This window comes from Geotrypetes seraphini, chromosome 11, assembly GCF_902459505.1.
Source record: "Geotrypetes seraphini chromosome 11, aGeoSer1.1, whole genome shotgun sequence".
NCBI lineage: Eukaryota > Metazoa > Chordata > Amphibia > Gymnophiona > Dermophiidae > Geotrypetes > Geotrypetes seraphini.
The window spans coordinates 108,250,853-108,265,677 of NC_047094.1; the positions used below are offsets into that span (position 1 = coordinate 108,250,853).

At 48.1% G+C, this 14,825-nt stretch overlaps 1 protein-coding gene across 1 annotated transcript in view; it reads left to right on the plus strand.

Moving 5' to 3' along the window:
• Positions 1-393: 393 nt before the first annotated feature.
• The window catches only part of DPM1 (dolichyl-phosphate mannosyltransferase subunit 1, catalytic), a 30,485-nt gene continuing 16,053 nt past the window's right edge, over positions 394-14,825 (plus strand). The window contains exons 1-5 of the mRNA XM_033914992.1: positions 394-614; positions 3,925-4,024; positions 10,537-10,570; positions 14,230-14,306; positions 14,391-14,416. Of these exons, the coding sequence (XP_033770883.1) occupies positions 478-614; positions 3,925-4,024; positions 10,537-10,570; positions 14,230-14,306; positions 14,391-14,416 (374 nt within the window). The 5' untranslated portion in view covers positions 394-477. The remainder of the gene's footprint in view (positions 615-3,924; positions 4,025-10,536; positions 10,571-14,229; positions 14,307-14,390; positions 14,417-14,825) is intronic.

Consider the following 14,825-nt stretch of genomic DNA (forward strand, 5'->3'; position numbering starts at 1 on the left):
AGTAATTATAAAATACTTTCTTTGTGTTTATTTGATTCCTATTCAAGAGAATTACTTTATATATAGTCAATATAGGCACAGAGTTAAATTTTTTAACATTTTCTAATGGTGGTGTGCCTCGTGATTTTTTTCATGAAACAAGTGTGCCTTTGTCCAAAAAAGGTTGAAAAACACTGCTGTAGGTTACTGAAAGCCAATGAGACTCTACCATCCGAACAGAAAAGCGTCCACCAATCCCCGGACACTTCGAAGGTCTCTTGGCAGCCCCGCCTACTTCCTACAGAGTTCCCATCCAAAAATACCGCCTATCGCCGTTGCTATGGGGATGACTCATACCCCGCCTCCTTGCTGCCGACTATTAGAGCCAATCAGGATGCGGGCGCGGGGCTGTGCGTGCATTGTTTCCGGTTCCTGCCGACGCCGCTCGCGTCTTGCGGCCACGCTGGAGCTGTTTCCGGTTTAGTCATCCGCTGAGGGATGGCGAGCCGCCGCGGAGCCGGTCTGGGCCAGGCTGGGGACAGCCTGGAGAAGTATTCGGTGCTGCTGCCCACGTACAACGAGCGCGAGAACCTGCCGATCATCGTGTGGCTCCTCATCAAGTACCTGGGCGAGAGGTAGAGTCCGGTGACCCCCCCCCCCCCCCGATCTAGCAACATCACGTGTTTTAGAAGATCGTGATCACGTTTTAAAAATAAATCTTCACGTTTCCCTTTATTTTCTCAAAAGTGATGAAAGCCTGCATGACGAACTGTAAATCTAATAAGTGTAGAGCATTTTGGATACTTGAAGGGCCAACAGAAAAAGGGGGGGGGTAGAGGTCACGCATTTTCTGGGTTTCTCGTAGATCCCTTCTTCAGACGTCATGATACATGCGAGACAGTGTTTAAAATCATTGAGGATTCCTAATAATTATAACTGATTTAGGAGCGTAAGAGTTGACATTCTGGGACAGACCAAAGGTTCATCAAGTATCCTGTTTCCAACAGTGACCAATACAGGTCACAGGTACCTGGCAAGATCTTGGAGTTTTCGCAGAGCCCACCACCTTTTACAAAACCATAGTGCGGTGTTTAGTGCCAGTCACGGCGGTGACAGCTCCGACGCTCATAGGAATTCTATGAGGGTCTGAGCTGTTATTGCTGCAGCCAGCACTACAAACCACGCTACAGTTTATTAAAAGAAGGGGTGGGGACTAAATACTATGTGATGGTGGGTGGGTGTTTTTGTTATATTGGTTTTACATGCTTAGATTTGTACTGATAGTAAACAGTTTCTGTAAATGCTGCCTTGGTGGGTGATATAGAGATTCATTCCACCCTTAATGCACAGAGAAACACCTTTTCCAAGATGCTTTAATGGAAATTGCTCTGGGATGTTACCCGTAAGGTTCTGTTCTTGGGCCTGTTCTTTTTAACATTTTTATAAGCAATATTGCTTAAGGACTGACTTCATTTATATTAATCGATGCCAGAGGGGCCTTATATAACAACTGAAGCCAGTATAAAAAATTTCCAGCTATCCCCACCTTTTCTAAAACTTGAAACAGATAGGGCCAGTAAACCCTATCAAATGCCTTCTCGGCATCGATACCCAGAATAACAGTCGAATCATGCCCACCAGCAGCTTGCCATATTAAATGACGAATGTTATCAAAAGTCTGGCGGCCTCGTACAAACCCAGATTGATCAACTGTTAAATGTGGCATATACATTTGTAGACGTTTAGCTAAAATCTTAGTAAACAATTTGTAATCCACATCCAACACTGAAATAGGTCTATAAGAGGAGCAGGATGTCGGATCTTTGCCTGGTTTTAATATCAAAGTTATACCAGCTAAACGCCAAGAATAGGGCAATTCCTGTCTATCTACCAATGTATTAAGAAAACGTAATAAAGGGAATCAAGATCATTTGAAATGTCTTTTAAAATTTGGCAGTAAAACCATCTAATCCTGTGGATTTTCCCACCGGCATGTCTTTAATAGCCCATGTTAATTCTTCCACTGTAATGGGTAGGGAAAGTTCCGTAGCTTCCCCAGGTGTAAGACATTACATTACCTTACATTACATTAGAGATTTCTATTCCGCCATTACCTTGCGGTTCAAGGCAGATTACAAAAGATAATGGTGGGTTACAATGTAAGATCATTGTTGATTTCTAGGGAGGTTAAGGAGTAGAACAGGTAGTATCTGTGAGGCAGGAAGAAGGTGGAAGGAAGGAAGGTATTTGTGATGTGAAGACTGTTTCAGGGATTTCTTGAAGAGTATAGTTTTTATTTCTTTTCTGAACTTCTTGTAGTCTTGGGTGGTTATCAGTAGATTGGAGATTTGGTTATCTAGTTTTGCTGCTTGAGTGGCTAGGAGGCCATCTTAGTTTTTTCCATTTGACTTCTTTGATTGGAGGGTGTGTGAATGGTGTGTGTGTGTTTTTCTATGTCTGATTGAGGTAGTTTGGTTGAGACGGTTGTTCAGGCAGATTGGGCCATTTCCATTTAAGGATTTAAATAGCATGCAGTATAATTTAAATAATATTCTTTCATGAATTGGTAGCCAGTGTGAGTTGATGTATGCTTCAGTAATATGGTCGTGTTTCCAGAAGCATACATCAACTCACACTGGCTACCAATTCATGAAAGAATACTATTTAAATTCTACTGCATACTATTTAAATCCTTAAACGGAAATGGCCCAATCTACCTCAACAACCGTTTCAACCAAACTACCTCAACCAGACATAGAAAAACACACACACCCTCCAATAAAAGAAGTCAAACGGAAAAAAAACTGTACGATGGCCTCCTAGCCACTCAAGCAGCAAAACTAGGTTCTAGGTAGGAACGGATATCTGCTTCCTTCAATATATGCTCAGGTTGATATAATTGACAATAATAATTAATAAAAGCCTGCTGAATATGGTCTGATGTAGTACAATTCCCAGTCGGGCCTTGTACTGACATAATAACATTGCGAAGTTGTCTTTTTCTTAACTTATGGGCCAGTATTCTACCCGCTGTATTATTTGTTTCAAAATATTCCTGGCGTAACCATTGGAGTTTGGCACTAATTATCTCCAAATCTAATGCCTGGAGATCTAATTTAAGTTGTTGTAATTTTGCTTCATTCCCAGGGTGTAAACTCCCACCCTTACGTTCCCATTCTAATGCATACATCTGATCTCGCAATTCCCCAGTCTTAAGCATACGTACCCTCCGAACATGGGACCCCAAACCAATAATTTTACCACGCATAACTGATTTTAGACATTCCCAAAGGGTCTCTGGAGAAATATCTCCAGTATCATTAAATTGCAAATATTCCCCCAGGTCTTTACCCAGTTGTTGCACATGTATAGGGTCTAATAAAAGACTATCATCTAGTCGCCAATATTTCCTGCCCAATAGGGCACATTGCATCACCAGGTTAAGCAAATTGGAGCATGATCAGACCATATCCTAGTTTCTATAGTAGAGGAACTAACTACCTCCATCAGATCTTTCCCCACCAGCCAGAGATCGATTCTAGAATAAGAGGAATGAACATCAGAATAAAAAGTATAGTCAATCTCTGTCAGGTGTTGATATCTCCATAAATTAATGAGAAACCGTGTCTGAATTCAAGAAAGCATGGGATAGGCACGTGGGATCTCTTAGAGAGAGGAAGAGATAATGGTTACTGCCGATGGGCAGACTGGATGGGCCATTTGACCTTTATCTGCCATCATGTTTCTGTTTCTAATTTCATTGGTCTGGATCTCCTAGTGCCATCTCTTTGAACTTCAACTCCATTCCTAGGATCATCAAAGTAATTGTTTTTTTAGTATATCATCTTGATTAATTTTTAATATGAAGTTTACATTTGTTAGTAAATGATGTTATACATCATGGCCAAGGTGCACTTTACATTGGTGTTATTTTTCTCTTCTCAGTGAATACAATTATGAAATTATTATTATAGATGATGGAAGTCCAGATGGAACACTGGAAGTTGCTAAACAGTTGCAAAACATTTATGGAAAAGATACAATTGTAAGTTGCATTTCTTTTGTTTTTTTATTTTTGCTTAAGTTTTATAAATGCATCAAGTTTGATTTTTTTTAAACATGGATTTGTCGTGCCAATAATAGACAAAAATCTGCTGTTTGATATTGTGCGTTCACTGTACGCTGTGGGTTAGGGTCCTAGAAAACCCCACGAATACTGAAAATATGAATAGAGAACCATTGATCCTAAGGGGGTGGGGTTAGGTTCTTGTGTGGCCCTGCTTATTGTACTTGTCTGTTACCTAACACCATAAAGTTATTTTGTGTACCCTCCTTGTAAAGAACATGTTACTTACTATATTCTGCATTTTATAAATGTATTTTATACACACTTTGGCCCTGATTCTCCAAAAGTGCGTCCCGATTTTAGGCAACTGTAGGCGTCCTACAGCTGTCTAATCAGCCAATCGGGATGCACGTTTTTTAAACAAATGCTCCCCAGGCAGGCCGCCTATATTGAACCAGGGTGGATTTGGTTTAAATCAAATTGATTTAAATAACTAGTCAGAAAGACTTGATTTAAATCAGTTTTCTAAAGAAAGACTTTTTTTTTTTCTTTGAAGAAGCAGTATGTTATATCTGCAGACACAATTTCACAGTTTTTAAGAAATGCAAAACCAAGCATCTGTGATAATATCTTCTAGATAGAAAAATTGCCTATGACATTATGAATAGATTAATAGAATTCATTTCCCAAAAAATTTACTCCCCTCCTTTTTTTTTTTTTTTTTTTAACAAAAACGTGATAGTGGTTTTTAGCGCAGTTCAGCGCATTGAACACTCTGCGCTGCTCCCAACGCTCATGGAGTTCCTATAAGTGGGAGCAGCAAAGAGCATTCAACGCGCTGGCCTGCGCTAAAAACCACGATCATGGTTTTGAAAAAGGGGGGAGTTTTAAACATTGCATGAATATACAGCCCCATGTTACATAATTAAAAACTACCGTATTTTCACGCATATAACGCGCGCGTTATACGCATTTTTACCTACCGCGCATACCCCTCGCGCGTTATATGCGTGAGCGCGGTATACGAAAGTTTTCAAACATAGTTCCCACCCCGCCCGACGCCCGATTCACCCCCCCAGCAGGACCACTCGCACCCCCACCCCGAACGACCACTCGCACGCGCTCCCACCCGCACCCGCATCCACGATCGGAGCAAGAGGGAGCCCAAGCCCTCTTGCCCGGCCGACTCCCCGACGTCCGATACATCCCCCCCCCCCGGCAGGACCACTCGCACCCCCACCCCGAAGGACCGCCGACTTCCCGACAATATCGGGCCAGAAGGGAGCCCAAACCCTCCTGGCCACGGCGACCCCCTAACCCCACCCCGCACTACATTACGGGCAGGAGGGATCCCAGGCCCTCCTGCCCTCGACGCAAACCCCCCTCCCCCCCAACGACCGTCCCCCCCCCAAGAACCTCCGACCGCCCCCCCAGCCGACCCGCGATCCCCCTGGCCGACCCCCACGACCCCCCCACCCCCCTTCCCCGTACCTTTGGAAGTTGGCCGGACAGACGGGAGCCAAACCCGCCTGTCCGGCAGGCAGCCAACGAAGGAATGAGGCCGGATTGGCCCATCCGTCCTAAAGCTCCGCCTACTGGTGGGGCCTAAGGCGCGTGGGCCAATCAGAATAGGCCCTGGAGCCTTAGGTCCCACCTGGGGGCGCGGCCTGAGGCACATGGGCCCAACCCGACCATGTGCCTCAGGCCGCGCCCCCAGGTGGGACCTAAGGCTCCAGGGCCTATTCTGATTGGCCCACGCGCCTTAGGCCCCACCAGTAGGCGGAGCTTTAGGACGGATGGGCCAATCCGGCCTCATTCCTTCGTTGGCTGCCTGCCGGACAGGCGGGTTTGGCTCCCGTCTGTCCGGCCAACTACCAAAGGTACGGGGAAGGGGGGTGGGGGGGTCGTGGGGGTCGCCAGGGGGGTCGCGGGTCGGCTGGGGGAGCGGTCGGAGGTTCTTGGGGGGGGCGGTCGTTGGGGGGGAGGGGGGTTTGCGTCGAGGGCAGGAGGGCCTGGGATCCCTCCTGCCCGTAATGTAGTGCGGGGTGGGGTTAGGGGGTCGCCGTGGCCAGGAGGGTTTGGGCTCCCTTCTGGCCCAACTACCAAAGGTACGGGGAAGGGGGGTGGGGAGGTCGTGGGGGTCGCCAGGGGGGGTCGCGGGTCGGCTGGGGGGGCGGTCGGAGGTTCTTGGGGTGGGCGGTCGTTGGGGGGAGGGGGGTTTGCGTCGAGGGCAGGAGGGCCTGGGATCCCTCCTGCCCGTAATGTAGTGCGGGGTGGGGTTAGGGGGTCGCCGTGGCCAGGAGGATTTGGGCTCCCTCCTGGCCCGATATTGTTGGGGAGTCGGCGGTCCTTCGGGGGGAGGGATGTATCGGACGTCGGGGGGGGGGGCATCAGGCTTTCAGGATGGGGACAGACCTTCAAGGGGGGACAGTGCACGGAAGTCAGGGGGGGGTGAACGGAGAGTCGGGACAGCGCACGGAGAGGCGGGGCAGTGCACGGAAGTCAGGGGGGGGTGAACGGAGAGTCGGGACAGCGCACGGAGAGGCGGGGCAGTGCACGGAAGTCAGGGGGGGTGAACGGAGAGTCGGGACAGCGCACGGAAATTCAGGGCAGTGCACGGAAGTCAGGGGGGGGGTGAACGGAGAGTCGGGACAGCGCACGGAAAGTCGGGGCAGTGCACGGAAGTCAGGGGGGGTGAACGGAGAGTCGGGACAGCGCACGGAGAGGCGGGGCAGTGCACGGAAGTCAGGGGGGTGAACGGAGAGTCGGGCAGCATGCGCGGTATAATCGTGAGCGCGTTATACCAACGTTTTTGTGCTTATCATAGTGATTTCTGCGCGCTATACACGTGTGCGCGTTTTATACGGGTGCGTGTTATTTGCGTGAAAATACGGTAACCTTATTTCATGATGAATAACTTTTGGACTATAATGTATCTTAAATAGAAAACTTATCTTTAGATTGATTCCCCCCCTCAAAAAAGCATTTTATTTAAAACAATCCCATTTAAATTTTTAAAAATCTGATTTTATTTATTTATTTATTTTTAAAAAATTCTTTATTCATTTTTGCATGTTACAACAAGTGTAGCAGTTAAACTCATATGAACTTAAAGATACACACTTGATTAACTCTTATATATGCATTAAGTATAACATTTCATTACAAATTAATATTCTGTAATATTTTAAATATTATATAAGAAATCTAATATATAAATTATTCTTATTGAATAGAATAACCTCCCCTCCCTCCCTACTCAATAATACATAGAAGTATCATTATTTTTTTTTTTCATTAATCATTGAGTTTTATCCACCCTGCGTGGAACCCAGGTACAGTGGTGCCTCACACAACGAACTTAATCCGTTCCAGGAGCAAGTTTGTTATGTGAAACGTTCGTTGTGTGAAACGCGTTTTCCCATAAGAATACATGTAAAACAAAATAATTCGTTCTGCAGCATAAAATATACTAAGATGACATAAAAAAAGATAAATTTTTGGTTATTATTTTTATTTAGATACATCTAAAAACATAATTGTTTTTTAAAACAACACACATTTTTTAAATTTAAAGACAGACTAAGTAGAGTCTAATTTTACAGTGAGAGGGCAGAGTCTCAGCGGCAAAAACTGGGACTTAACTGTTCATTTTTTTTTTTTTTTCTACCGTGTTTCCCCGATGATAAGGCAGGGCCATCAAATAAGACAGCCCCCCCCTTTTTAGAAAAAAATGTAAAATAAGGCACCCCCCCGCAAATAAGCCACCCACCGATACCTGCGCTTACCCGAATCGGGTGGTACGGTGGGTGACTCCGTGTGGTCCCTGGCACCCCCGACACGATCGGGGCAAGAGGGAGCTCAAGCCCTCTGGCCCCCCCGCCTCCCCGACACGATCGGGGCAAGAGGGAGCTCAAGCCCTCTTGCCCCCCCCGACTCCCCGACACGATCGGGGCAAGAGGGAGCTCAAGCCCTCTTGCCCCCCCGACTCCCCGACACGATCGGGGCAAAAGGGAGCTCAAGCCCTCTTGCCCCCCCGACTCCCCGACACGATCGGGGCAAAAGGGAGCCCAAGCCCTCTTGCCCCGCCGATTCCCCAACTCCCCGACAATATCGGGCCAGGAGGGAGCCCAAGTCCTCCTGGCCACGGCGACCCCCTAACCCCACCCTGCACTACATTACGGGCAGGAGGGATCCCAGGCCCTCCTGCCCTCGACGCAAACCCCCCCTCCCCCCAACGACCGCCCCCCCCCAAGAACCTCCGACCGCCCCCCCAGCCGACCCGCGACCCCCCTGGCCGACCCCCACGACACCCCCAACCCCCCTTCCCCGTACCTTTCTGTAGTTGGCCGGACAGACGGGAGCCAAACCCGCCTGTCCGGCAGGCAGCCATCGACGGAATGAGGCCGGATTGGCCCATCCGTCCCAAAGCTCCGCCTACTGGTGGGGCCTAAGGCGCCTGGGCCAATCAGAATAGGCCCGGGAGCCTTAGGTCCCTCCTGGGGGCAGGGCCTGAGGCACATGGTCGGGTTGGGCCCATGTGCCTCAGGCCCCGCCCCCAGGAGGGACCTAAGGCTCCCGGGCCTATTCTGATTGGCCCAGGCGCCTTAGGCCCCACCAGTAGGCGGAGCTATGGGACGGATGGGCCAATCCGGCCTCATTCCGTCGATGGCTGCCTGCCGGACAGGCGGGTTTGGCTCCCGTCTGTCCGGCCAACTACAGAAAGGTAAGGGGAAGGGGGTTGGGTGTGTCGTGGGGGTCGGCCAGGGGGGTCGCGGGTCGGCTGGGGGGGCGGTCGGAGGTTCTTGGGGGGGGGCGGTCGTTGGGGGGAGGGGGGGTTTGCGTCGAGGGCAGGAGGGCCTGGGATCCCTCCTGCCCGTAATGTAGTGCAGGGTGGGGTTAGGGGGTCGCCGTGGCCAGGAGGACTTGGGCTCCCTCCTGGCCCGATATTGTCGGGGAGTTGGGGAATCGGCGGGGCAAGAGGGCTTGGGCTCCCTTTTGCCCCGATCGTGTCGGGGAGTCGGGGGGGCAAGAGGGCTTGAGCTCCCTTTTGCCCCGATCGTGTCGGGGAGTCGGGGGGGCAAGAGGGCTTGAGCTCCCTCTTGCCCCGATCGTGTCGGGGAGTCGGGGGGGCAAGAGGGCTTGAGCTCCCTCTTGCCCCGATCGTGTCGGGGAGTCGGGGGGGGCAAGAGGGCTTGAGCTCCCTCTTGCCCCGATCGTGTCGGGGAGTCGGGGGGGCAAGAGGGAACCAGGCGGAGAGAGGGCAGTTAAGCGCAGTGCCTGCGCGGAAGGATGCAGCTCGGGCGACTTCGTTGTGTGAAACGAAGTTCGTTGTACGGATCAAGACATAAAGTTCGTTGTGCGCAGCGTTCGCTGTGCGAGGCGTCCGTTATGCGAGGCACCACTGTATTGCTGATGTGCTAACGAGATAGTAGGCTACTAAGTCTAATAATAGATTTTTACAGAAAGGGTGGAAGAGGTGATGGAGGCAAAGACTCTGTCTGTATTCAAGAAAGCGTGGGATCTCTTGGGAGAGTAGGAGATAGCGGATGCTGCAGAAGGGCAGATTAGATGGGCCATTTGGCCTTTATCTGCCGTAATGTTTCTGTTTCTAGTACTGCTGCCTCTCCAAATTCTCCCTACTTAACCTGTTGTTAACCTTTGCATGTAGAATTTGTAAACGTAGGTATACTTAAACATATCATGATCGAACAGAGCTGTAAAGAAACTTGCCATTTTGAGGTCAACTTCTCAAACAGCAAGAGTAGTAGTAAAATAATTTCACAGTTAAATGTGTGAACGTGGGCATCTATCGTTCCTGCTGTTTTAAAAATATTCAGTCACCATACTGATTTCTTGGTTTACAAATAATTGTAGACTAATTGTTATGGTTGCTAGGCTTCATAAAGGCAGATGGAAACTCATTCATCTTACTAATTGCACTGTTTCAGATTATCAGCTGTTCAGAACATATAAAAACAGGGAATTCAGCCATTTGGATGCACTGATTTAGAAAATATTTTGGTGCGTCCTGATGGAAGAAATGTTGCCTTTTAAAAGATAATAGTAATGATATTGTTAATCCACTTTAACCTAAATTAGCACTTAGGGCTCCTTTTACTAAGCTGCAATGGCGGTTTTAGCGCGTGCTAGATGCAAACGCCAGTATGGAGCTGGCGTTAATTCTAGCCACGTAGCGAGGGTTTAGCGCGCACTAAAAACGCTATCGCAGCTTAGTAAAAGGAGCCCTTAAATTACAAAATAAACACGATACTGGCACAGTGTTTCTGTAGGATATAACTGTCGAGCAGGGTCAACTCCCACTTTTACATTTATTTTTGCTGTCCTGCTTTTGCAACAATGACATTCAACTTCAGCTAAACTTTTAATGGTTTACTGCTGCAGTTTCTTGGACTGTTAAAATCTTACTGGGGAATGCTAAAGCTGTAATTTTAAACAGAATTGATCAAAAAGTGTTTAATATTTTGCAGCTTTTAAGGCCCAGAGAGAAAAAATTGGGATTAGGTATGTATTGTATTTATTTTATTTTTTCATTTCCTGTAAGCAAATTCTGAATGACTGTACCATTTGTATAACTACCTAACTAGCTCGATACCCGGGAACCGGGAGACTTTAAACTGCATATTGCTTAGGAATCGACTAAATCGGTGTTTACTCATTCTTCCTACTTATTAGCATCTATGATTTTCGGTCATGTAAAGTGATTAATACAAACAACACAGTGGGGTGGTCAACGTCAAGAAAGACGGTCCAGTATCCCACAGCAATGGACCTTGGTACAATACAAATGTTTTCAGCAAAACAATGTGGAACCAGTCCCTGGACTCCCAGAGATTAAAACGATGGATATCTGTTTACAGCAAGTGACTTTATTTATTGAAGCTTTGTTGGCTTTTTATTGTTACACTTCTCCCTCGTTATTCGCGGGGGATAGGGGCAGAGCCGGATCGCGAATGGCGATAAACCGCGAATATCCGGCTCTGACCCACCCCGCCTCCCTTCCGCCTTCCCCTGGCATCCCGGCCTTACCTGGTGGTCTAGCTGGTTTTCGGGGCAGGAGCGATCTTCCTACGCTCCTGCCCCGTGCAGATAGCCATTAAGAAATGGCTGTGGGGAGTTCCCGTAGTCTTTCGAGAGACTATGGGAACTCCCCACAGCCATTTTCTAATGGCTATCTGCACGGGGCAGGAGCGTAGGAAGATCGCTCCTGCCCCGAAAACCAGCTAGACCACCAGGTAAGGCCAGGATGCTGGGGGGGAAGACAAAAATATGGGGGGAGGGGGTTTCCCTCCACCCCCCCAAAAAAAAATTGCGAATAGGGAAACCGCGAATGGGGAGGGGGAAGTATATTGCATTTTATTGTTGTATTAATAAACATCATCGTTTTAATCTCTGGGAGTCCAGGGACTGGTTATTGTTTTGCCGAAGTGATTACACAGAGCCCCCAGGTTTACTAAAAGGTGCACTTTTACGAAGGTGCACTAGCGTTTTTAGCGCACGCACCGGATTAGTGCGCGCTAGCTGAAGATCTACTGCCTGCTCAAAAGGAGGCGGTAGCGGCTAGCACGAGTATTAGCATGCTGTACCCGTTAGCACAGACCTAAGCTAAATAGGCTGTTGCCTACTAAAATCTCGTGCAAGCTTCTTAGCACAGGTAGGGCCGTGATCTGGGAGGCTCGTGAGCAGAGATGGAGTGTGGCTGGGATATTGCATCACATTAGTTGAAACAACTGCCAATTTCAGCTTGCTGCTCCAGTAGCTGTTGGGGATCTGAATGGCATCTATCACCTCTACTACTACTATTAATTATTTCTAGAGCGCTACCAGACGTACGCAGCGCTATACAGAGTCATGAAGAAGACAGTCTCTGCTTGAAAGAGCTTACAATCTAAGCCAGGGGTGCCCAAAATGTCGATCGCGATCTACCAGTCGATCGCAAAGGCAATGCCGGTAGATCGCTGAGCCAGTCTTTAGCATCTTTTAGCCGGGCACTCTGCTAATTTAGGTGAGCGCCCAGCTGTCTTACTCAGATGACATGCTTCCCCCTCAGCGCCCTCCGTTCTTCCCTCTGGACCTATCACAGATGAAAGTTAATTACGGCAGCCTGCAGAGCAAACGTAGCAGGCTGCAGTTGGTCTCTGTAGCACGTTCCCTCTGCCGCGGTCCCGCCCCTGACATTACAGGAGGTGCAGGACCGCGGCAGAGAGAACATGCTACAGAGGCCGACGGCAGCCTGCTACGTTTGCTCTGCAGGCTGCTGTAATTAACTTTCAGCTGTGGTAGTTAGGCCCAGAGGGAAGAATGGAGACGAGGACAGTTTGAAGATAAACTGAGAGAGTAAGTCTGTACCCTCATCCATCCTCTTGTTGAAACATAGCATTTAGGGAAGTACTCCTCCCAGTAAGGCCCCTAGAGTGCCTTCCCGGCTGCCTGTGGCCTCCGTTTGCTGAGCACTTTAAAATGTATTCATTTTATGTTTGCTACTGTTTTGTCTAGTTTCAGAGGCATAAAGGGAAATTAGCTCAAGTTGCAATCAAGAGATAAGCTGTGCCCATAGCGAGGGCCCCAGTGGGATAGGGGTTGCCTTAGAGATGCTGGATCAGGGGGGGGGAGACAATAGGACCTTAAGGAGGGGAGGGGAAAGCAGCTTTGAACCAAAATGGAGGGGGAAGACAGATCCTGGACTAGTAGAGTGGTTAGAGAGGGGAAACACCCCGAACCGAGGAAAGAGAGGTGCCAGGCCCTGGGGAGGGGGAAGACAGAGTGAGAGAGACAAAGACCTTGACCAAAGGTGGGAGGACTCAAAATGTTAGCAGAAGAAAGATAGAGAGAAGGAGAAACCTGAAACAAAGGGGAGGCAGAAGAGAGGGGGGCAGATGTTGGGGTATGAAAGGTGCAGACAGAGGAGGAGAGACCCTGAGGAAGAACAGAGAGATGCATGATCATAACAGAGGAGAGAGAGGGAGACATGTTGGGGCTAGGACTAGAGAGGAATGCGAAGATCTACAAAGGGACCTGAACATACTAGGACAGTGGGCGACGAGATGGCAGATAAAGTTCAATGTAGAGAAATGTAAAGTCTTGCATGTAGGAAACAGAAACCCGAAGTACAACTATACGATGGGAGGGCTGTTATTGGGTGAGAGTACTCAAGAAAGGGACTTGGGGGTAATAGTGGACAAGACAATGAAGCTGTTGGCACAGTGCACAGTGGCCGCTAAGAAGGCAAATAGAATGCTAGGTATTATCAAGAAAGGTATTACAACCAGAATGAAAGAAGTTATCCTGCTGTTGTATTGGGCGATGGTATGCCCGCACCTGGAATACTGCGGAGGAGAGAGGAAGAAAAGTTGGACTCCCGGATGGACAGAGAGAGATGTTGGTTAGGGAATGGAACGAGGTCTGGAGGACAGAAGAGGTGCACACAGTATATATAATACATAAATATGGGGGGTCTTTTATTAAGGTGCGTTAGCCGATTTAGCTCGTGCTAAATGCTAATGCGTCCAAAGAATATAATGGGCGCATTGGCACTTAGCGCTCGCTAAATCGGCTAGCGCACCTTAGTAAAAGAGGGGATTTATGTTTAGTGTTTTTATTGTTGGTAGATCATTTTGACTTGGTCATTTTAAAAGTAGCTCGCAAGCCCAAAAAGTGTGGGCACCCCTGATCTAAGCAGACAAGACAGACAAACAGGATGTCATGGATACAGTTAAGGGGAACGGTTAATCTGCTGGCTGGGTTGATGGGCAGAGGGGAGTACAGGACAATCAAGCCATTGTGACATCACTGATGAGGTTGGCTCTTATTGGTGGAATGAGGCTTTGTGACATCACAAGTTCAGCTCTGCTTCCCAAAGACTGAAACTCTTCACACTTCTACTACTATGAATTATTTCTTTAGCGCTATTAGACGTACGCAGCACGGGACGGTGGATGGCCTTGTCCCTGTGCCCGCAGTGAGCACTTCCCCCCCCCCACTGTTTTGGCGGGTTACCCATGGGTAACTGCCACCGTGTCATTCTCTACTGACTTCGACATGAATTTTGCTCTTTTAGTTTCTTACCACAAGCGAGGGACTAATTCTGAAGTGATTTGTTAACCAATAGTCTTTAATAAGTATAACTGCAATGACACTAACTGCTTTTATTGCCTTCATTATAGGAACAGCCTACGTTCATGGCATGCAGCACGCAACAGGAAACTTTATCGTCATAATGGACGCTGATCTTTCCCATCACGTGAGCACCGCTGACAGCGTCTGCTTTATTTTCCCTATGTGCCTTAATGGCTTGGCTTTTAATTTTTCTCTGTTTTTGTTGTAGCCAAAGTTTATTCCAGAGTTCATCAGGTATGTATAATTCATAGCATCAAAGCTGTTAATTAGATGGTGCCAGCTGGAGTAGGCAAAAGAAATGACACTTAGGTCTCCTTTTACAAAGCCGCGCTAGGGCCTTAAATCACAGAATAGCGCACGCTAAATTGCCACACGTGCTAGCCGCTACCGCCTCCTTTGGAGCAGGCGGTAGATTTCCGGCTAGCACGCGCTAATCCGGTGCGTGCGTTAAAACCACTAGTGCGGCTTTGTAAAAGGAGCCCTTAATATCAGGGGTTGGTTATCTCCCATTCTCAAAAACAAACAGCCTATAATTAAAATATTCAGATTGTCTGTATTGATAGACCAATTGTGTGTGATAAATAGACTCCTGGGGGGGGGGCGGTCCTGAAAACCAAACATTTCTGTAGTGTCACAAGGTAAA